Source organism: Portunus trituberculatus, chromosome 21 (assembly GCF_017591435.1).
Source record: "Portunus trituberculatus isolate SZX2019 chromosome 21, ASM1759143v1, whole genome shotgun sequence".
NCBI classification, from domain to species: domain Eukaryota; kingdom Metazoa; phylum Arthropoda; class Malacostraca; order Decapoda; family Portunidae; genus Portunus; species Portunus trituberculatus.
The window spans coordinates 15,435,272-15,457,417 of NC_059275.1; the positions used below are offsets into that span (position 1 = coordinate 15,435,272).

Genomic DNA, 22,146 nt, shown 5'->3' on the forward strand with positions numbered 1-22,146 from the left:
TGCACAGATAAGATAGATCTGTATGTAGATAGAAAACTGTGTATATATATATATATATATATATATATATATATATATATATATATATATATATATATATATATATATATATATATATATATATATATATATATATATATATATATATATATATATTCCACTGCTTATTATAATTTGACCCTAGTTTATTTTCAGAAATACTCGTATACCAAGAAGAGATAGAAATACTTGCCAAGTGAAAATGGTTTGTTTTTACAGGACGCTTTAGGAGATTTATAGATTTAAATGTTTTTTTTTTACTTTTAACGTACTTAATTTGTACATTTCTTAGAAACTTGTTAGACTGGAGTTGTTTTGATGTTTTGAATATTAGTTTAAATATCTATCACGTCATAAGATATCAGGCATTCGGCCGTGGCTTCGTTTTTTCTATAAGTCATTTTTTAAATCAAATTATTTACGTAATTTAGCCGAGTCATTGCTGTTTCCGATCTCTCTGATGACCACAGCCCAGGTAGTGACTCATCATAGCCCCGGGCTGGCGGCTTTATTCCAACCCCAGCTCGTCAGTATTTTGTCTAATATCTAGTGATTTCTATGTGTTTTCGTGTGTTTTTGTGTTCAGGTGTATAGATATTGGTAGTAGAAGAAAGGAGAAATAAAGTAGGATAAGGTGGAAAAAAAGTAAAAAGGGAAAAGGAAAAGGAGGACAAGGAACAGCCAAGCCACAATACTCAACTCTCCCTCCATTTCCTCAATATTTTGTCTAATATCTAGTATTTTGATGTATTTCTAGGATCAGACGTGTAGATGGAAGCAACAGAAGAAAGAAGAATGAGAAACAAAGGAGGAGGATGAAGAAAAAAAAATAAAGGTGGAATAAGAGGAGCCAGGCTGTATTATTTAGGTAAGTGTCCTTTTTAATTTTAATGTTCTTTATAGTACATTTTATGTGCTTTGGGATACTATGTTTGGTGTCTTAAGTGTTGCATGGTGTTTGGAGTGTTATAAGTATGTTTTAGGTGCATTTCGTTGTGTTTTCAGTGTACTTAAACTTTTTTTAGGTATATTTTACGTACCTTAAGGATAACTCAGGCGTTCCCATGCATTTTCAGTGGGCGGCAGGTTATGTTTTGGGTGTAATGGGGGTAGGGGCAGCAGCTGCATGATCAATAGCGGGCTGGCATCATTTTTTTTTTTTTTTTTTTTTTACGTCATGCCGCCGTCTCTTATTCAACCTCCTTGGTATGCACTCATTTACGTGTGCCTCCCTATTAGCACACTAGGTACAAAAATACGCAAGTCAAAAGGTTAAATAAATTTATGCAACTTTGTGATTCGTCTTAGGTAGGGGAGAAGTTTTTATCCTAAATCCGTGAATAAGATTGGATCGATCTGAAACCACTTCTAGGAAGGTTGAATGAGCTGTCTTTCGTCATTGGTTGTCAGCGAGAGGCATTCTTGCATAATAATGTATGTAGATACCAAAATAGAATTCATGCAATTACAAAGGTTGTTATAGTAGAGGTAATTGGAGAAGTGTTGGTTGATGAAAAATTTTAATTACCACCACCAATATTTAGTCACTTGCTGATAAAATATATACGAGTAACTATGGCAGTTTCCCTTGGAATCGAAGTAAAACGTCAAAGATCAAGAGCAGGAGATTTGATGATCAGCGCGGGAGTTGCTGTCACGCTGTACCTCCCCCAGCCCGACCACCTGATCGGCACCACACAGCTACCGGCCTTTTGAAGTGTCCTTGAGGTGAGCGCTGACTTGTAGCACGATCTCAAAGGCCGCATGTGATGAAGTGAGGAGTGCAGTGAGTGTTGAGGTGTATGGGGAGGCATGTCAGGGTGTGTAGGAGGTGTGGTAAGCGAGGGTGTCATGTATCCACACCGCCTCCATCTAAGGCAACACACATGATAATTTGGGAAGCTTTAATAGAATGGTAAGCTAATTAATGAGCAGCAATGATTACTAGACATCAGCATATTTGTGATATACAGGAATTGTCTCGTGTAGGCTTCGGTGTTTTTATTATCGTAATTTACTCTAGTATGGCAACGGTAAAGGCCCCAAGGCCGCCCAAAGCACATTCATGCCCCATTCTGATCCTAAGTATTTATGTGCTAGGCACCACAGGTAGTATATACCACGCATATTGGGTTAGTTGTCGGGGGAAGGAACCAACTGTGGAAGGAAGAGGAGTTGAAAAAAAAAATTGCAAGGCTTTCCTTTGTTAAAGTCCTTAGCCTTTTTAAGGAAATGTTATTTTATCTATATTGGTTTCCCCTATCATTAAAACTAAGTTACCCTAACCTTTAAACTAAACTAACCTAACCTAAACTAATCTAACCATGGAAACCTTAGAAAAGGTCATGTCACTCAAGAATACACCACTATCAGTAATCAGCCCAAGATGATTCATTTCCAAGTATTAGTTGATCCAGACTGTCCTGCCAACACAGATGGTGCTGTGCTTCTGACAACTCATGCCTTCCTGCTGATACTTCTCCAGCAGTCTTTCCTCCTACTCAGACTCCTGTAAACATCTTGACATTTCCTGAGGGACACTTAACTCAGTATTGTACTATTTTCATTATTACTTGCCCATGTTAATTTAACGCTTTAAAGAATAAGATTATTTATTTGTTTACATTTTCAACCAATCACAACTTATCCATTTTAGATATAAGTGAAACTTGGTTACTATGTTGTGTTCCTTTATCTTGTTTGGACCTACCCAAATAAAGAGATTGGTTTGGTTTATAAACAGTGTTGGTTTATATGTCTCTAACAAACTATATTTTACAGAAATTGATACACACACACAGGACTAACACTAGCAATTTTTCTTTAAGATTTCAACCTCTATTTACTAATTGTTTATCATCTCCCGTCATAAACTGCCAATGAAAATGCCCACCTTTTAAACTTTTTGTTTTTGTTCTAGTAACTAAGGAAATTTTTGTACTGGGAATTTTTTTCTCTTTCTAATGGACTAATAACATAGCATGCAGGGGTCTTTCACACATTGATCAATTTTACCAATGTTTTATGATTCTGAGGCTGACTCATTTCATGAAAGAATCTACATTTATCCCTTCTGGAAACATACTTGATTTGGTCTTGATTTCAGAGGAAGACAGTAGGTACACTGTGTGTTGCCTCTTTTCCTAACTGTATTCACAATCCTACTTTTTTCAACAAAATTTAAGAATTTGCATTGCCACTTGATTCTGTCTTTGGCACAGGGGGGAATTATCCCATGATAAGTGATCATGGGATAATTCCCATCATTTTAAACAAGCACCAAAAAGGTAGAAGAATTAAACAAGAAATTAATCAATTTAGAGAGATTTTACAGTTAGACAAATGAGGGAAGCCATGTTAACATTGATCATGTATTCAGGTGGAGTAATGGCAACAGAGGACGACGACTCTTTCCGCATCTTAGTGGCCACGGACACCCACCTTGGCTATGCAGAGAAGCATCCTGAGAGAGGTAAAGTTATAAGATAACCTGAGCACAATAAAAATCATATCAGAAACTTGCCTTTTATCATGCAACAGTTTTTAAGGAAGTTGTCTTTTTTTTTTTTTTTTTTTTTTTTATCAAAAGATTTGATAACAATACTGCAGAAATTTTGTGTCATTATAACATTCAGACATTATTATCATAATCATGTCGTAAGTATTCTTCTTCTGCAGCCTTATTATCCCATTTCTGTGCAGAGTTGCTGTTTTTGATAAATCTTCTCTATCTATTCCTGTCCACCATTCCAAGGTCAAAGTTCTTCTCCCTGCTCTCCACTACAGTACAGTCTTTCCATCTCATCTTGGGTCTTCCTCTCTTCCTCCTGCCATCCACCTCCATGTCCAATGTGTCTTTCATAGTTTCTCTCCTCCCTCATAACATCTCAACCACAACTGCACCTTCTTATTCACATTTGTAACCTTCACTATACTTCTTATGACTTCATTCTTAATTCTATCCTTCCTTATCACTCCACTCATCCACCTCAGTACTCTCATTTCCACCACTTCCATTTTTCTTTTCACCACTCTTCTTCATTGGCCAGATCTTTCTTACTATCCTAGATACTCCATACACTCCTGCCTAACTATGATCATATAATCCTCCTCAGGTAATGACAGCTTCCAGAGCTTTGAGGAGGTGCTGGAGCTGGCAGTAGAGCACAATGTGGACTTCATCCTTCTAGGTGGTGATCTCTTTCATGAGAACAAGCCGTCCCGCTACTGCCAGGTGCGCTGCATGGATCTGCTGCGTAAATACACCTTCGGGGACAGGTAAGAAGAGTGTGGTTGATGAAATTTGCTATTCTGGCAATCATTATAATAGTACTGAAATTTAACTAAATGGTCCAGGAACTTTGTAACCAGTCTGCTCCTTGCACTCCAGGCCAGTACACTTCAACATATTGAGTGATCCTGCAGTGAACTTTCCTCATACCAAGCAGGTCAACTTCCTTGATCCAAACTTGAATGTGGCCATACCAGTGTTCTCCATCCATGGGAATCATGATGACCCTGCAGGTGTGTGTGTGTATTTATCTAGTTGTATTTACCTAGTTGTAGTTTTACAGGGCCTGGGCTTTATGCTCGTGTGGTCCCGTCTCCATATCTACACTTATCCAATTTTTCTTTAAAACTATGTACACTCTTTGCTGATACCACTTCCTCACTCAAACTGTTCCAAGTCTCAACACATCTTTGCGGGAAACTAAATTTTTAATATCTCTCAGACATCGTCCTTCCTTAGTTTCTTACTATGCGATCTTGTGCTTCTAAAGTCATATTCTTCTCTCAGGATCAGTTTCTCATTATCCACTTCATCCATTCCGTTAATCAATTTATAAACTTGTATCAGATCCCCTCTCTCTCTTCTCTGCTCCAAGGTTGGTAGATCCATTGCCTTTAGTCTCTCCTCATATGCCATCCCTTTAAATTCTGGAACCATTCTTGTAGCCATTTTCTGTAGTCTCTCTAATTTTCTTATGTGTTTCTTTTTATGGGGAGTCCACACAACTCCTGCATATTCCAATCTAGGTCTTATTTTAGTACTTATCAATTTCTTCATCATTTCCTTGTCCATATAGTGTGTGTGTGTGTGTGTGTGTGTGTGTGTGTGTGTGTGTGTGTGTGTTTGTAATTCACTGTTTGATCTGCTGCAGTCTCTGACGAGACAGCCAGACGTTACCCTACGGAACGAGCTCAGAGCTCATTATTTCCGATCTTCGGATAGGCCTGAGACCAGGCACACACCACACACCGGAACAACAAGGTCACAACTCCTCGATTTACATCCCGTACCTACTCACTGCTAGGTGAACAGGGGCTACACGTGAAAGGAGACACACCCAAATATCTCCACCCGGCCAGGGAATTGAACCCCGGTCCTCTGACTTGTGAAGCCAGCGCTCTAACCACTGTCTGTCTGTCTGTCTGTCTGTCTGTCTGTGTGTGTGTGTGTGTGTGTGTGTGTGTGTGTGTGTGTGTGTGTGTGTGTGTGTGTGTGTGTGTGTGTGTGTGTGTAATTCACCACCACCACAGTCGTCTACTGGTCACCCAGCCAGCCTTCCCCATTACGGAGGGACCTCAGAGCTCATAAATCGATCTTCGGGTAGGACTGAGACCACAACACACTCCACACAACAAGACAGCGAGGCCACAACTCCTCAAGTTACACTCCGTACCTACCTGCGGCTAGGTGAACAGGAGCTACACATAAGAGGCTTGCCTATTTGCCTCGCTGTGCCCAGTGTGTGTGTGTGTGTATTTACCTAGTTGTAGTTTTACAGGGCCTGGGCTTTACGCTCGTGTGGCCCTGTCTCCATATCTACACTTATCCAATTTTTCTTTAAAACTTTGCACACTCGTTGCTGACACCACTTCTTCACTCAAACATCTTTGCGGGAAACTTTATTTTTTAACATCTCTCAGACATCTTCCCTTCCTTGCGTTCACATTTAGTTTTAGTGAGCCAGACCTTTGTTACGGTTGTATTGTTGGATTGGGTTAGGCCCATAGATAATGACCAAGGCCAAGGCAGATTTTGGTCAGCTTTAAATATGTGTTATATTTAAACTTCATAATGCTTATTAGTTAATAGTAATTCCTTGTTTTATCTATCTTCTCTCATTCTCCTTGTCTACTGGACAGGCATGGGATTACTGTGTGCCCTGGAGATGCTGTCTAGTGCAGGGCTTATCAACTACTTTGGTCGCGTGTCTGATTTGAATGACATAAAGATCTCACCCGTTCTGATGGAGAAAGGCAATACCAAGCTGGCTCTGTATGGCCTGTCCTCAATCAAAGATGAAAGGTTACACCGTCTCTTTGTGGAAAATAAGGTAATGTTGCTGCTGCTGCTGCTGTATAATGAGTATGTTAATGTGTAGTATAATGCCACATTGAAAGCAGGTAATTATTATATTATTGCTTTCCATTTTAACCACACTTATTTTATGTCTCATTTGAGATTTCAGATAGTGAGGACTTCTTGTTCAAGAATGGATGACAGAGATATGTGGTGTAAAGTTTATTTGCTTTGTTTTTTTCTTTACTTTTCATCAAACTTGCTCTTCATTGTGCATTGTCTCACCAGGTCAAGATGCTGCGGCCCAAGGAGTCCCTCACAGAGTGGTTCAATCTAATGACAGTGCACCAGAACCATGCCAAACGTGGACCTTCTAATTACTTGCCTGAGAGCTTCCTTGATCCATTCCTGGACCTCGTCATCTGGGGCCACGAACATGACTGCATAAAGGAGCCACGGCACTCCCATCAGAACTTCCATGTCTTGCAGCCAGGTATTGGCATTTGCCTTAGTTGTCAAAATATTCATATGAGATGTTTTCAGGTACCTAATTCTCTCTCTCTCTCTCTCTCTCTCTCTCTCTCTCTCTCTCTCTCTCTCTCTCTCTCTCTCTCTCTCTCTCTCTCTCTCTCTCTTTTTCTTTTACAGAATAAAATTTTCTATAATTATTTTTAGTTATCAGGTATATCCATTACTCTGCCATTTAATGTTTCCCTAGGGTGTAAATTACAAAGATTCTATTAAGAGGAATAAGACCACTAACTTTCCACAGACTTCATCGATAGACAAAAAAAGAAATAGCAAGAAGCAATAAGTAAGCCTCCTCTCCCAACAGGTAGTTCTGTTGCTACCTCACTAACCCCTGGTGAAGCAGAAGAAAAGTGTGCCTTCTTACTGCAGGTGAACAGCCACCACCAGTTCAAAGTTGATCCCCTGCCTCTCAAGACTGTGCGTCCCTTCCTGTTTGAGGTCTGTATTTATCTGTTAATGTATAGTATGTTGTCTGTACTATGAGTGTTAACCTATCCCTAAATAGTTCAACACAAGACATGCATGCCACCTTGCCTCATATCCAACTTCACCAACAGGAAGTGTTTCTTTCGGAGTACAACATAGAGGATGAAGTGAAGCGTATCAAGAAGACGGAACTAACCAAAGAGGAGAGCACTTGGGAACTCTTGATGAAAGCCAAAGCATTAGGGGAGGCCAAGGGGAAAGGACGAGGACGAGGACGGGGAAGCAAGGCCAGTGATGCCGCTTCCCAGGCCCAGATTAAAGATAACCCAGTGGAATTATTTGTAGAGCATCGGGTGAGGGAGCTCCTCAAGGGAGCCAAGAAGCTGCTGACAGGTATGTGTTTGAGATAGCTGTTCATTATATAGATTGTTATTATTACAGTAATCCCTCCCGTATCCAAACCGCCATTATCTGAACCTTGCCAATATCCGAACCATTCCTAGACTGGCCCCACGAATCCAAACATGGGCTCTGAGTGGTTTGAATTTCCCGCACGCGACTGTGGGGTGTTGCCAAATTACACATTTCCCGCGTGGCGGCGCGCTTGTGCTTCCCGCCTCTCACTCAACCTGGGTCACGGCTGGCCCGGGTCACTTCTCTGATGTTCTCCAACTAGTGAACGTCGGCTGTATACTGGCAATAATTTTCGGACTAATATGGCCCCTCCACCTGCAAAACGACCCAGGAAAGTGCTGACTTTGGAGATGAAGCAGGAAATATTACGTCGGTGTGATGAAGGCTGGTCGAGTGCACGCATTTAGGAAGAATTCAGCATCCCAAAGTCTTCCCTTTGTGATCTGAAAAAGGCTCGAGAAAAAATTGCAGCCTACACTGACGATTTTTCAGTTGCATCAAAGACCGGCAAGAAAAAGGATGGAAAAATGATGGCCAAGCTGAAGAATGTTGAGCTAGACCAGTGTATTATAAAGTGGTATCAGCAGCAACGTGCTAGTGGTGTAATGGTGCGTGGTACTGAACTTAAAATGGCTGCAGAGAGATTTGCAAGCAACATCAGGCTGCAAGGATTTAAGACTTCAGAAGGGTGGCTTTATCGATTTAAACTATGACATGGGTTAACCGGCAAGAAAGTGTATGGTGAAAGTCTTGATGCAAATGATGAGGTAATTGATCAGTACTGCAAAGAAGTAAAAGATTTGATACAGAGAGAAGGGCTTTTACTTGAACAGCTGTACAAAGCTGACGAAACTGGACTGTATTACTTATATTATATATAAGAAAAATACTTAACTAAGTACGTATGCATTATACCACCAACAGGATATTGATGTGGAGCTGAAGTCGGCATCGGAGGAGGCAGATAAGTAATGCGTACACAAACATGTCGCCGCTAGACCACACGGGATGATGAAACAGGCGCACTCACCTTCCATAATGTATGTACATATGCACTACTGTATTGTATTCTTCCAATACAATTCTCCAATTTCTGCAAATAAGTGATTTGTGTGTATTTCTATCCACTGTCATTCATTTAGACATTAAAAATTGAGCACTACAGTGACGTGGTGGAGGTAGGAAGGGGGGGATTTACTTTTACCTCGCGTATCCGGATCCTCGCAATATCCGAACCACCTGTGGCCCAATTAGTTCGGATACGGGAGGGATTACTGTATTACTATTTTTATTATTATTATTATTACAAAGGTTTCGCAATTTATGCATATTTAAAATATGCGATTTTGGAATAACTCAAAGTAAGAAACCTAGTGATTTGTTCATATTACACATATTATTTAGAATAACACAATGTTGAGAAAATCAAGTTGCGCGGCTAGTTTAGTTCCGTAGTGGGGAATCCTGTCAGCATTGTGGGAACATGGCTGTATGTGCCATAACACAATCTCCAACTGCTTATATTATTAATATAACAGTAAATATCAGTAATGATGCCCAAATAATGTCCTCCTTTGATACAATAATGCATTATTATAAATAACTGCCGGGAGGGGTACTATCAATTTTCCCAAAACCTAAACAAATCTTGCCCCACGTGATATGCATGTGTTGGGCATAATCTTATCTCTTTTATTATGCTCTTTTGTTTGGATATACTGTCTATTCCCAAAAGTAGTAATATGATAAAATAATGTAGATGAAAGAAAATTGTCAAGAACCTATTTCTTTCTATTTATCTAAAGTTGACAAATTGTGAGCCTTAAGAGGGTCAGATGCCAGTGGAGTGACAGTCTGTCAGTCAGAAATTCTGTGAGACATGACGATAACTATGTTGAATACAGCCCCAGGTATCACCAGGTGTTCCCCAGGTGTACTGCCAACATGCTGTATCCTTCAACTTAATGTCAGTTGAATGCAATCCTCAAGGCTTGGTGTGTGCTGTACAGTTTAATTCAGTAATTATGTTTACTTTATGCAATTTTTACATTACATAATCCCTTCAGGAATATATCCCTCGCGTAATTCAAAAAGTACCTGTATTATTAGTAGTATTATTATGTTACCCCATTGTTAAGAATTAAGACTAGGTTACTCTGGGTGCTGCTATGTGAAGATGTATTTCTGTGTTATGGGCATACTGCTCCATCTATTTGGCCCTGAGTGACTTAGATATACATGGGCAACTGACCTTCAGTTACCTACTTGTGGTAGTTTTTTTTTTGTCTCCAGGAATGTTACATTCTATGTCTTAAGTATTCTTCTGCAGTCTTATTTTCTCATTTCTATGCAGAGTCACTGTTTTTGATGAGTCTCCTCCATCTAATCCTGTCCTCCACCATTTCAGTGTTGTGTTTGCGTGTAGGGATCTTGTTTCAACCATGCTTTTTGTGGAGGTGCATATACATATCTAGATATTTACAGTATGTGCAGTCTTGACACCATGTGGCCAATGTCATTACTTTTCATGGTAAGTAGTTGAGGTTCACACCTAGTGCCTTCCTGGGAAGGCAAGATGTTCTGATGCTTTTGGAATACTAACTGGCAACCTTTCACACTGTCTGGGGAGTAGGCAGCAGTGTGAGTCACGTTAATTTGTTGTTTACCTGATAGGCGTGTCAAACAAACGCTAACTGTGCTACTATTTTGCTTTTTCTCACCCTCTCGACATGCCTAAAATGACTATAAGCAAGGAGATACTTACATCATACAAGGCTGATCATGATTCCCATTTCTTTTCATTCAAATAGGAATTAGGCTGAGAAGAATACAGTGGTTTGCACATTGTTTCAAGGATGCTGGTGAGGCTACTGCACTCACCCCACTTTCCATGTTTGGCACACCAGATGACAGACCATACTCTCTCTATATCAGCTGAACAGCAAACTGAGGTGACTCACACACTGTTGCCTACTTCTTAGACCAGCCTTGTGCAACTTGCGGCCCAAGGCCCGCATGCAGCCCTCAAAGGCTTCCATTGCGGCCCTTTCTCCTAAAAATAAATAAACTATAGTGCGGTCCTCAGAGAGAGAGAGAGAGAGAGAGAGAGAGTTACCAAGTAGAGCCCACCGAAAGTTTGACAAAATTCATATTCTCATGTACCAGTATCACCATATATTTTCTATTTTGTTCACTAAGGTACAGATTTGAATTATATTAGAACAGAAAATAATATATTATTTGACATTTTTAAATATTAGATTGAGTGACCATTGGGTGTCTGTCTATGAGTCTGACACGTACGGTTCACGTACTGTAGTGTGGTATGTGTGTTCCCGCCTGTCAGTACCGCTGCCTCACCAGTCTCCGTTGTGACTTCATTTGTTGTGGTTGATTTGTGATTACCAGTGCGTACTGTAAGTTGTTAATGTTGCAGTTTTGTGATTGACTTTAGAAAATTTGCAAGCAAAACTTTTGTGTGGTTTGATGTGTGTTAGTACAAGTGAGTGCGAATGAAAGTGTATCATGTACGGTAGCCTTTCATTTGCTCATTTATAGTAAGGAAAATACATTTGTTTCGGACAATTCTTATTTTTGTGATCCCAATATAAATAAAATCAGTAACAAAATGATTTCCTATCTTTATCAGTATAATCTCACATAATATGTCTTCGATCGTAGTAAATAACATGAAATAGTAAGGTTATGTGGCCCTCCATACCAACAGAGTCGTGACTAGTGGCCCTTTGGGAAAAAAGGTTGCACATCCCTGTCATAGACATTATAAAAGGTTACCAGTATCAGGACATCTTGCCTTTGTGGGCATGTAATTGTGAGCCTCTACCACTTACAGCAAGAAAAATTATGGTGGCCCTGTGGCATCAAGATTTTCCACGCATACTGTAGTGTGCTGTTAACATTAATTATATTTGACTTTGCTTTGTTTGCTGCAAGGAGTGGTTTTTGAGTCAGCCATTAGGGCTGATCATGAAACAAAAAGAAGTCTCAGAGCCATTTAGAGGAAATAGCAGAATTATGAGTTCATGAGATTCTTGCATAGTTTTGATTTTCTATGCTCTATCCTTTCCTGCTCTTGTTATCAGCTCTGCCTCCCCACCACTCTATTGTCTCTCACTCAGGACACCCACGGCAGCCCACTCTACCCTTAATAAGAGTACGTGTGCACTACTCTGATGAAGCCGAGATCTTCAATGTCTCCCGCTTTGGATTTAAGTTTGATGGCTTAGTGGCTAACACAGAGGACTTGGTCTCCTTTGTACGGGAGAAAGTGAAGAACACAGACAGTGGCCAGGAGTCCTCCATGGGTTTTTGTGAAAACCTTATCAATGTAGATGACGTGAGTGTTATTTTCACTATTATTTTCATCATCACTTCTCCATTATCTGCAGCCCTGTCCTGCATATGTGATTTTCATGAAGCAGAAAGTTTTCTATGTAAGTATCTGAGTATAATAGCCCAGGAACATTAGGAAAAAAATATATGGTTTGAGTGCAATAATTAGATAAAAACTGAAACTTGGCTCAAGTATAGAGATTTGTAACCTGAACAACATATCAAAAATCCCATGCACTCCCGTGCTTGCGTTAGCCGCCATATTGGAAAATGGCCGCCATATTAGAATTCCTCTAAAATTCAAATATCTCTTAAACTAATAGTTTTATCAAAATCACTACTCAATAAAAGCTGTTCAGAACTGATTGTTACATAGTACTGACCAGATTATTTTACAAAGATAAGTAAATTTATATGGAAAAAAATCAAAATATTTAAATTGAAGAAAAGTTTTTTTTCAAAGACAATTTTAACACAACTGATGGCTTGTTTGACAAAGTGCTTCGAAACAAAAGTTGAAGAGCAAACTTTCTTCTTTTGAAATATATATACAAGTTTATACATATTTCTAAAAATTTGGAAGTTATGAGTGAAAATATACAGAAAGTCACGATGGCAAATTGTCACATATACAAAATTAAACAGTAAAAAAAATAGCAACATCTGTTTTACATATTTGTGCAATAAGTATGTCATAAAGGGTACTCATGTAAGAAATTAAAGTTTGAATTAGATCTGAACATCACACACTCAGAGCATACATTTATCCTTTAAATTTCATTTCCTTTCTTCTCAGTGTCTTCTTCAGTATCCTCCTCAAATGGTAGTGAATTTTCACTTCCAGCACCACCGCACTGGCCACACATGGATGAGCACAATAAACCAGCCCTCCGACATTCACATTGATGGCGGCAACCTTTCCGACAGTTACAGCTGACTAGATATAATAGGTCATCTGGAGCTGGAGGTTTGATTGAAGGGATTGGTTTCAGTCTGGTTTTGCAACTCTCCCATCCCCATTTGACAGGAGAGAGATGGTTACCATGCCAATGTTGCACTTGGAGGAACACCCTAAATGAGTGCAAATGAGCTGCATCACTTGTTGGTGGCAATGTGGATAGCTGAAACTCTGATTTAATCTTTGCCACTGTTCTCTTGTATGCATAAAAGCAATACTTATCCAATGTTTGAGTTTAGTCAGCTCCATACACAGAAAGGAGGAAAGCTTCACCAGCTTTGGACACTTCATCTTTCGATGCTTCTGGGTTATCAAATACAGACACTGTGTCGCACATGTCTTGGCTATTCTTCAGGATATCAAATGACGTTTTTTTCCCTTTCCCATATATAGCTGATGTTGTGTCGCAGCCTGTAACTGCATGGAGGAACAGCAGATGTTGCCGAAGATGTCCCATGTTAGCTTGAAGTTTGCTAATATCTTAGATCTTGTTGGGATTGTGGGCTTTACCTGGTTTAATGAAAAGTATTTTCATGGATGACTTAGAAAGTGATACAAAAGTACAAGCAAGTCTGTGTTGTCACCCACTACTGCTACATGTTGTCCAGTATCTTCTAATGACCAAGCAGTTTGGACAATGGACGTATCTGCATCATCCTTGGCAACTATAACCATAATACCAGCAGACTGCAGGTGTTCCTTCAGCTTATTGATCAGCTGTGTCTTGTTACGCCTATTACACAGTGTGTATAGAGCTGACAAAACTCAAACATTGGATAAGTATTGCTTTTATGCATACAAGAGAACAGTGGCAAAGATTAAATCAGAGTTTCAGCTATCCACATTGCCACCAACAAGTGATGCAGCTCATTTGCACTCATTTAGGGTGTTCCTCCAAGTGCAACATTGGCATGGTAACCATCTCCCTCCTGTCAAATGGGGATGGGAGAGTTGCAAAACCGGACTGAAACCAATCCCTTCAATCAAACCTCCAGCTCCAGATGACCTATTATATCTAGTCAGAAAGGTTGCCGCCATCAATGTGAATGTCGGAGGGCTGGTTTATTGTGCTCATCCATGTGTGGCCAGTGTGGTGGTGCTGGATGTGAAAATTCACTACCATTTGAGGAGGATACTGAAGAAGACACTGAGAAGAAAGGAAATGAAATTTAAAGGATAAATGTGTGCTCTGAGTGTGTGATGTTCAGATCTAATTCAAACTTTAATTTCTTACATGAGTACCCTTTATGACATACTTATTGCACAAATATGTAAAACAGCTGTTGCTATTTTTTTACTGTTTAATTTTGTATATGTGACAATTTGCCATCTCGACTTTCTGTATATTTTCACTCATAACTTCCATATTTTTTAAAATATGTATAAACTTGTATATGTATTTCAAAAGAAGAAAGTTTGCTCTACTACTTTTGTTTCAAAGCATTTTGTCAAAGAGGCCATCAGAATTGTCTTTGAAAAGAAACTTTTCTTCAATTTCAATATTTTTTATTTATTTTTTTTCCCCATATAAATTTACTTATGTTTGTAAATTAATCTGGTCAGTACTATGTAACAATCAGTTCTGAACAGCTTTTATTGAGTGGTGTTTTTTTTTTTTTTTTTTTATAAAACTATTAGTTTGAGATATTTTAATTTTAGAGGAATTCTAATATGGCGGCAAACGCAAGTGCGGGAGTGCATGGGACTTTTGATATGTTGTTCAGGTTGCAAATCTCTATACTTGAGCCAAGTTTCAGCTTTTATCTAATTATTGCATCTCAAAACCCTAAAGTTCCAGGGCTATAAATACAGTACTTGCTGCTTGAGATCACAAATTATCCATGTAAACATTTAAGTATGTAGTACAAAGCAAGTTTTATGAAGTGATAATCATTATAATTATTATTGTGTAACTATCATGTTATTGTTATTGTGAACTAGTGGTCAGTCATAGAATGTAGCTACTTTGCTTATCTTTCTGTGTAAAGGTGACCAACACAGTGGAGGGAATGGTGGAGGAAATGTTTCGGAACAGTGATACAACAGGATGTGAAATGCGCCTCCTTACTGAGCGGGGGATGAGTGCTGCTATTAGTGCCTATGTGCAGAAGGAAGACAGGCATGCAGTGCCCGCTATGATAGAGTGAGTGTCAATATGCATGTGCATGCATGGCCACATATACAGGTGAGCAGGATTGGTAACCTTCATAAAATAAGTTGCAAGATTACAACTTCAGTTGCCTTCCATATTTACCCAATGCTAGATGAATAGCATTTATAGTGTGAAAAAAAAAGGCAAGCCTTTGTTTGCCCTTTCAGTAAGGCCAGGGCTCTCAATCTTGGAGTTTGTAAACTGCCACAGGTTCACAAGATTTCCAGGGGTATTTAGATACCTAATCTAGTAATATCCTTTGCAGTATACCATTGCATATTGAGAGTCTGTCAGTCACTATTGTTTGATGTCAGTTACTGGGGGTAGATGGTCTTATAACTTATTGTAAACTTATTGTAAACAAAAAAAAAAAGTTGAACCTCTGCAGTAAGGGATTCAAACCTTGGACTTAATTCATGGAGACACTTCAATCACAGTACAGTTTTAGAATTAACTAGTTATAATGCATAAGATGAGATTATTTGGGCTTGTAGATTTTCAGAATTTTCAGATTGTAAATATGTGGTTATAAATATGCTCTCAAATCAACAAGGATTAGCACTACTCATTGGCATTAATAGACAACCCTTTGTGAGTACCCTACATTGTTTATTTTTTCCTTACAAGATGTTAGGTACTGACAAAGTAAAAGTCATAGCTTGTCTTATCTTAAAAGATATTTAATAGTAGCTTTGATGATAAAACTTTTTATGCTTGCAGCTATCAAGTGCAACGCATGCAGGAATATCTCCTCAGCCTGGATAAGGATTATGATGATCCTCAGGAGCTTGAAGCAGACATTCTGGCCTTCAGAGCAGAACGCAATGCTGCAGCCAACCTGGAAAAGGAAGAGGATGAGGTTTGTGTACTCCTTATTTATTTTCTTGAGCAGTATTTTTATGATACTCTGTTTACCTATATCTCTGTTAGCTCTTTTCCCTTTTGGATAATTGAAGCTTTTTGTCTCACTTTAGAGCAGTACTTCTATGTTGAATCTGATGCAGGTGGTAGGTGTTGATTGAGAGCACAAAGTTAACATAAGGTTATTATTATATATTTTTCCTCATTGTTTCAGGTTTTGGAATTATTATTATTATATATTTGTCCTCATAGTTCCAGGTTTTGGAAGCACTTAAGGTCAACAAGGCTAAGAATGGTTCCACTAAAGACCAAGATGAAGATGAAGATGAAGACATCAGAATCAGTGACGATGATGATAGTGATGTGGAGTTTTCTTTACCATCAAGGTAATATTGTGTTTTGATTGTTTCCAAGTGTTGAGATGGGACTGTATTTCCTTACTTGTGTACATCCATATTCTCAAAATATGGGTCTTTTGTAGTATTTCCATTTTCATTTATTTTTATTTTAGTATAGAAGCATGAAGATAAAAATATAGATGAAAAAACTTGATAACTGTGGATATAATTTTATTACAGGGAGTAGCATTTCATTATTAGAATATTTTAATCTTTGTAAACAGTGGGAGAGGAGCACGAGGCAGGGGAGGTCGAGGCAGCAGGGGTGGCTCCAGAGGGTACGTACTGAAGTGTGTGTGTGTGTGTGTGTGTGTGTGTGTGTGTGTGTGTGTGTGTGTGTGTGTGTGTGTGTGTGTGTGTGTGTATTTACCTAATTGTATTTACCTAATTGTAACATACGGGAAAAGAGCTATGCTCGTGTTGTCCCGTCTCCATATCTATTAATGTCCAGCTTTTTCTTAAAATCATGAATATTCCTTGCGTTGACCACTTCCACGTCTAAACTATTCCATGCTTCCACCCTTCTATGAGGGAAGCTATATTTTTTCACATCTCTCCTATAAGTGGCCATTTTAGTTTTTTCCCATGCCCTCTCGACATTCTTCCATTCCACATACACAGATCTTCCCTATCCATTTTTCCATGCCAATCATCACTCTGTATATTGCTATCAGGTCTCCCTTTCTCTTCTGTTTTCCAGGGTCGGAAGTTGCATTCTTTTCAGTCTGTCTTCATAAGTCAAATCTCTTAAGTCAGGCACCATTTTCGTTGCAGCCCTCTGTACTTTCTCTAGTTTCCTTATGTGTTTCTTTAAGTTCGGAGCCCACTGTATTGTTGCATATTCAAGCCTCGGTCTTATCATTGCAGTAATTATTTTCTTCATCATTTCTTCATCTAAATATACGAACGCCACTCTTATGTTCCTCAATAAGTTCAATACTTCTCCAATTATTTTGTTTATATGTCTCTCTGGCGATAGGTCATTGGTAATTGTCACCCCAAGGTCTTTTTCTTCATGACTGGTTTTTGTCTTCATTTCCTATCTTGTACATACTCCTGATTCTTCTTTCACTCTTGCCAAACTCTATTTTCTTGCATTTTGTCGTGTTGAACTCCATTTGCCATGTACAGCTCCATTTCCATATTCTGTCCAAGTCTTCCTGGAGTAGTTCGCAATCTTTGTCACATCTCACTTTTCTTAACAATTTTGCATCGCCTGCAAATAGGCTCACATAACTGGACACCCCATCCACCATGTCATTTATGTAGACCGCGAACATTACTGGTGCCAACACTGATCCCTGTGGAACTCCACTCTCCACCAATCCCCATTCTGATGGTCTGTCCTTAATTATTGTTCTCATTTCTCTTCCTACCAAAAGTCTTCCATCCATTTTAGTAAACTGCCATGCACTCCTCCTACCATTTCAAGTTTCCAGATCAGTCTCCGGTGTGGTACCTTATCAAAGGCCTTTTTTAAATCCAGATATATTCCATCAGCCCAACCATCTCTTTCCTGTATTACATCTATCACCCTCGAATAGTAACATATCAGGTTTGTCGTGCATGAACGCCCTTTTCTAAAACCAAATTGACACTCACAAAGTATGTCATTTTTCTCCAAGAAGTCTGTCCATCTATTCTTCACCACCCTCTCACACATCTTAGCTACCACACTTGTAAGTGACACTGGTCTATAGTTCAATGGGTCTCTCTTGTTACCTGATTTATAGATTGGGACAATGTTAGCTCTTTTCCAGTCTTGGGGCACTACACCTTCCCTTAATGAGGCATCAATTACTTCACAAACTTTTTCTGCCAATTGCTCCTGCATTCTCTTAAAATCCATCCTGATACCCCATCAGGTCCCACAGCTTTTCTCACTTCTAAACTCCCCATCATGTTCTTGATCTCCTCCACAGTTACTTGAAACTCCTTCATAATCCCTTTCTGTTCCATTACCAGTGGTTTGTCAAAAGCAGTCTCCTTTGTGAATACCTTCCGAAAGCATCCATTCATAGCCTCTGCCATTTCCTGGGATCTTCACTGCATACTCCATTTACTTCTAAACTTTCAATACTTTCTCTATTTTTGATGTTGTTGTTCACATGTCTGTAAAAAGCCTTGGTTGGTCTTTACATTTATCAATTATATCCTTTTCTTGTTTCTTTCTTTCTTCTCTTCTAATCAACACATATTCATTTCTTGCTCTTTTGTAACTTTCCCACTGCTTAATCCGTCTTTTCCTTCTCCACCTCTTCCATGCATCCTCTTTTCTTGTTCTAGCCTTTTCACATCTATCGTTAAACCAGTCCTGCTTTCCAACTTCTCTATGTTGTCTTATTGGTACAAATTTTTCTCACCTTCTTTGTATATTTTTATAAATTCCTTCCACTTTTCATTTGCTCCTTAGCACTCTTGAATTTCATCCAATTTGTCTCTTGAAAGAATTTCTTTAGGTTTCCAAAATCTGTCTTGGCATAATTCCATCTTCCCACTTTATATTCTTCATTTCTTCTAGATTTCTCTTCGTCTATCACCTTGAACTCCAAAACTGCATGATCACTCTTTGCTAAAGGGCACTCCACCCTCATCTCCTCAATGACCATTGGCTCTGTACTAAAGACCAAGTCCAGTCTTGACGATGCTCCTCTCCTCCAAACCTAGTATCTTCTTTGACCCACTGAGTTAACACATTTTCCATTGCCAGTGTCAATAGTGTATTTCCCCATGTTGTCTCTGATCCTTCCATTGACCAGTCCTCCCAACACACCTCTTTACAATTAAAATCTCCCATCATTATAGTTCGTTCACAGCCACCCAACATTTCTTCCAGACATGTTCCTGTATCACTTATCATTTCTTCATATTCCTGTACTGACCATGCATTTGTCTTAGGTGGTACGTACACCACTATGTAGTGCCTCTTTTTTCCTTCATTAGTTTCTGCTCTGATCTTTAGCACTTCTGCCTTTCCCATACCTTTTTTCACTTGATCCACCTTTATATCTTTTTTAACCAGCAACATCACTCCTCCTCCCATCTTACCTACTCTATTTCTTTTCCAAACATTATATTTCCTTCTCCAACCATCATCAGGTCTTCTCCTCTCTCAGTTTTGTTTCAGTAAGACCCACAATATCTGGGTTCTTGTCCCTCAAGTAATCGTTGAGTTCTAAAATCCCCGATATCACTCCATTTATGTTGGAATACATTACATTTCGCTCATATGTAAGTTTCTTTAGTCCTTTCTTGCTGTACTTTTCTGGGTTATGAACCACTTCCTCAGTCTCATATCCAAGATTCTCCAGAAAACTCTTTCTTCTCCTCTTCTGTCCTCTCTTCATTTTTTTCAAAGCCTCCTTTCTCAACTCATTTAACATTTCTCTTTCCTTTTCACCGAGATCTCTTCTCAACCAAATCTTCCTTGTTGTTTCCTGCTGGGCTAGCCTCCATGACTTCTCCACCAATTCATCTACATCCTTTTGTGACTTAAGTTTGATTCTTATTGGCCTCATACCTTCTCTTGTGAACTTTCCAATTCTATGGAAGTCCTCTATTTCTTGTACTAGGTCTTTTCCTCCTCCTGCACCACATTAATGATATTATTTATCACCTTTTTATGTTTTTCTCTCTCCATTTTACTCGGTGTCTTATCCTCCTCCACACCAAATATCACCACACATCTCTTTTTGTCTACAGTTTCCTCACCAATGTCTCATTTGACTTAATAACCTTCACCACTTTCTCAGCTATCTTCTCTTCTATGATCTGTTGATCTATAATTTCAGCAAGGCCCAAAGTTTTCTCCCAGACTCTTTGATTTCCTTTTCCAGACTTGCAACTTTGTAATTTACCTCCTTTCTTTCCACTTCCTGACTTTTTTTCCATTCAGCCTGCTTCTCCATCACTTTTCCTAGAGATTCTCCACATTTTCGCAATTCACTTTAATTAGCTTAACTTCCTCTTTCAGTGCTTCATTTTCCTTCTTCATATCGGCACAGTCTTTCTTTACATTGTCATAACTCGTTTCCAGGCCCCCATACTTTTCAAACAGTTTTTCAATTTTACCTTCTAACTCCAGAATTTTCTTCACATAAGCGCTCTTCTCCATTATTCCTTGAAACCCTGTGAAGTCTGATTCATCTTTCGAGTTCACGGCCGCCATGTTGCTCAGATGTAAACAAACCAGCTGATGGCTCAAACGCAGGCTACAGTTTATATTTACCTTCACTGGACATTATTTTGCTAATCAACAGTTAACATGACTATATGGAGACGGGACAAACATTACCAGCTCCTTTCCCACCTTGGTTACTCTTAGGCAATGGTAACTGTAGAATTAGAGATGATTGCTCTGGAGCTCAGCGACCACCTCCGCCATCGACGTGTGTGTGTGTGTGTGTGTGTGTGTGTGTGTGTTTACCTAGTTGTATTTACCTAGTTGTAGTTTTACAGGGCCTGGGCTTTATGCTCGTGTGGCCCCGTCTCCATATCTACACTTATCCAATCTTACTTTAAAAGTATGCACACTCATTGCAGACACTACTTCTTCATTCAAACTGTTCCACGTCTCAATACATCTTTGTGGGAAACTATATTTTTTAACATCTCTCAGACATCTTCCCTTTCTCAGCTTTTTACTATGCGATCTTGTGCTTTGAATGTCATATTCTTCTCTCAGGATCAGTTTCTCATTATCCACTTGGTCCATTCTGTTGATCAATTTATAAACTTGTATCAGATCCCCTCTCTCCCTTCTTTGTTCCAGGGTTGGTAGATCCATAGCCTTTAGTCTCTCCTCATGTCATCCCTTCAAATTCTGGAACCATTCTTGTAGCCATTTTTTGTAGTCTCTCCAACTTCCTTATGTGTTTCTTTTTATGAGGGGTCCACACTACTCCTGCATATTCCAATCTGGGTCTTATTATAGTACTTATCAATTTCTTCATCATTTCTTTATCCATGTAGTGAAATGCTACTCCAATATTCCTTAGCAAATTATATGTCTGAAAATTCTACCAATATGGCTTACCGGTTGATTGTTTTCTTCTATCGTCACTCTGGTTGATTGTTTTCTTCCATCGTCACTCCTAAGTCCTTTTCCTTTTTTACTTTCTCCAGTTCTACTCCATCTCTCATCTTATAGAGTCCCACGGGTCGTCTTTCACTCTTTCCCATTTCCATGACATGGCTTTTGTCTACATTGAATTCCATTTCCCACTTTTTACTCCATTCCCAGATCTTATTTAGGTCTTCTTGCAGTATTTCACAATCCTCTTTTTGCTTTATAACTCTGCACAGTTTCGTGTCATCTGCAAACAGATTTATGTAGCTGTTCACTCCTGGCATGTCATTAATATAAATGAGGAAAAGTATTGGTGCCAATACTGATCCCTGCGGCACTCCGCTTTCTACTGCTCTCCACTTGGACTTCATATCTTTAGCTACTGTCCTTATTTCTCTCCCCCTCAAATAATTTTCTATCCATCTCAATGTGCTTCCTTTTAAGCCACCCTTCTCCTCTAACTTCCATAGTAATCTTGCATGTGGCACTTTGTCAAATGCCTTTTCTAAATCCAAATAAAAACAGTCAACCCATCCCTCTCTCTCGTACTCTATCAACTATTCTAGAATAGAAACTCAATAAATTAGTTACACACGACCATCTTTTTCTAAAACCAAATTGGCTATTTGATATTAATTT

The 22,146-nt window shown here is 39.0% G+C and overlaps 1 protein-coding gene and 1 long non-coding RNA gene across 5 annotated transcripts in view; one reads left to right on the forward strand and one right to left on the reverse strand.

Moving 5' to 3' along the window:
* The first annotated feature begins 842 nt into the window (after positions 1-842).
* LOC123506967 (double-strand break repair protein MRE11-like) overlaps positions 843-22,146 on the forward strand; it is a 35,968-nt gene continuing 14,664 nt past the window's right edge. The window contains exons 1-14 of one of the 4 annotated variants that reach the window (XM_045259427.1): positions 885-907; positions 1,640-1,767; positions 3,419-3,511; positions 4,155-4,317; positions 4,430-4,563; positions 6,190-6,380; positions 6,635-6,839; positions 7,182-7,315; positions 7,435-7,696; positions 11,857-12,074; positions 15,017-15,171; positions 15,901-16,039; positions 16,294-16,427; positions 16,664-16,717. In XM_045259427.1, coding sequence (XP_045115362.1) covers positions 3,427-3,511; positions 4,155-4,317; positions 4,430-4,563; positions 6,190-6,380; positions 6,635-6,839; positions 7,182-7,315; positions 7,435-7,696; positions 11,857-12,074; positions 15,017-15,171; positions 15,901-16,039; positions 16,294-16,427; positions 16,664-16,717 — 1,874 coding nt within the window. In that variant the 5' untranslated portion in view covers positions 885-907; positions 1,640-1,767; positions 3,419-3,426. Of the gene's footprint in view, positions 908-1,621; positions 1,768-1,834; positions 1,955-3,418; positions 3,512-4,154; positions 4,318-4,429; positions 4,564-6,189; positions 6,381-6,634; positions 6,840-7,181; positions 7,316-7,434; positions 7,697-11,856; positions 12,075-15,016; positions 15,172-15,900; positions 16,040-16,293; positions 16,428-16,663; positions 16,718-22,146 lie in introns of those variants that run through there. The other 3 variants (XM_045259428.1, XM_045259429.1, XM_045259430.1) reach the window with 3 other exon arrangements.
* The window catches only part of LOC123506968, a 28,209-nt gene continuing 21,831 nt past the window's right edge, over positions 15,769-22,146 (reverse strand). The window contains exon 3 of the long non-coding RNA XR_006675557.1: positions 15,769-16,018. This is a non-coding gene — a long non-coding RNA (uncharacterized LOC123506968). The remainder of the gene's footprint in view (positions 16,019-22,146) is intronic.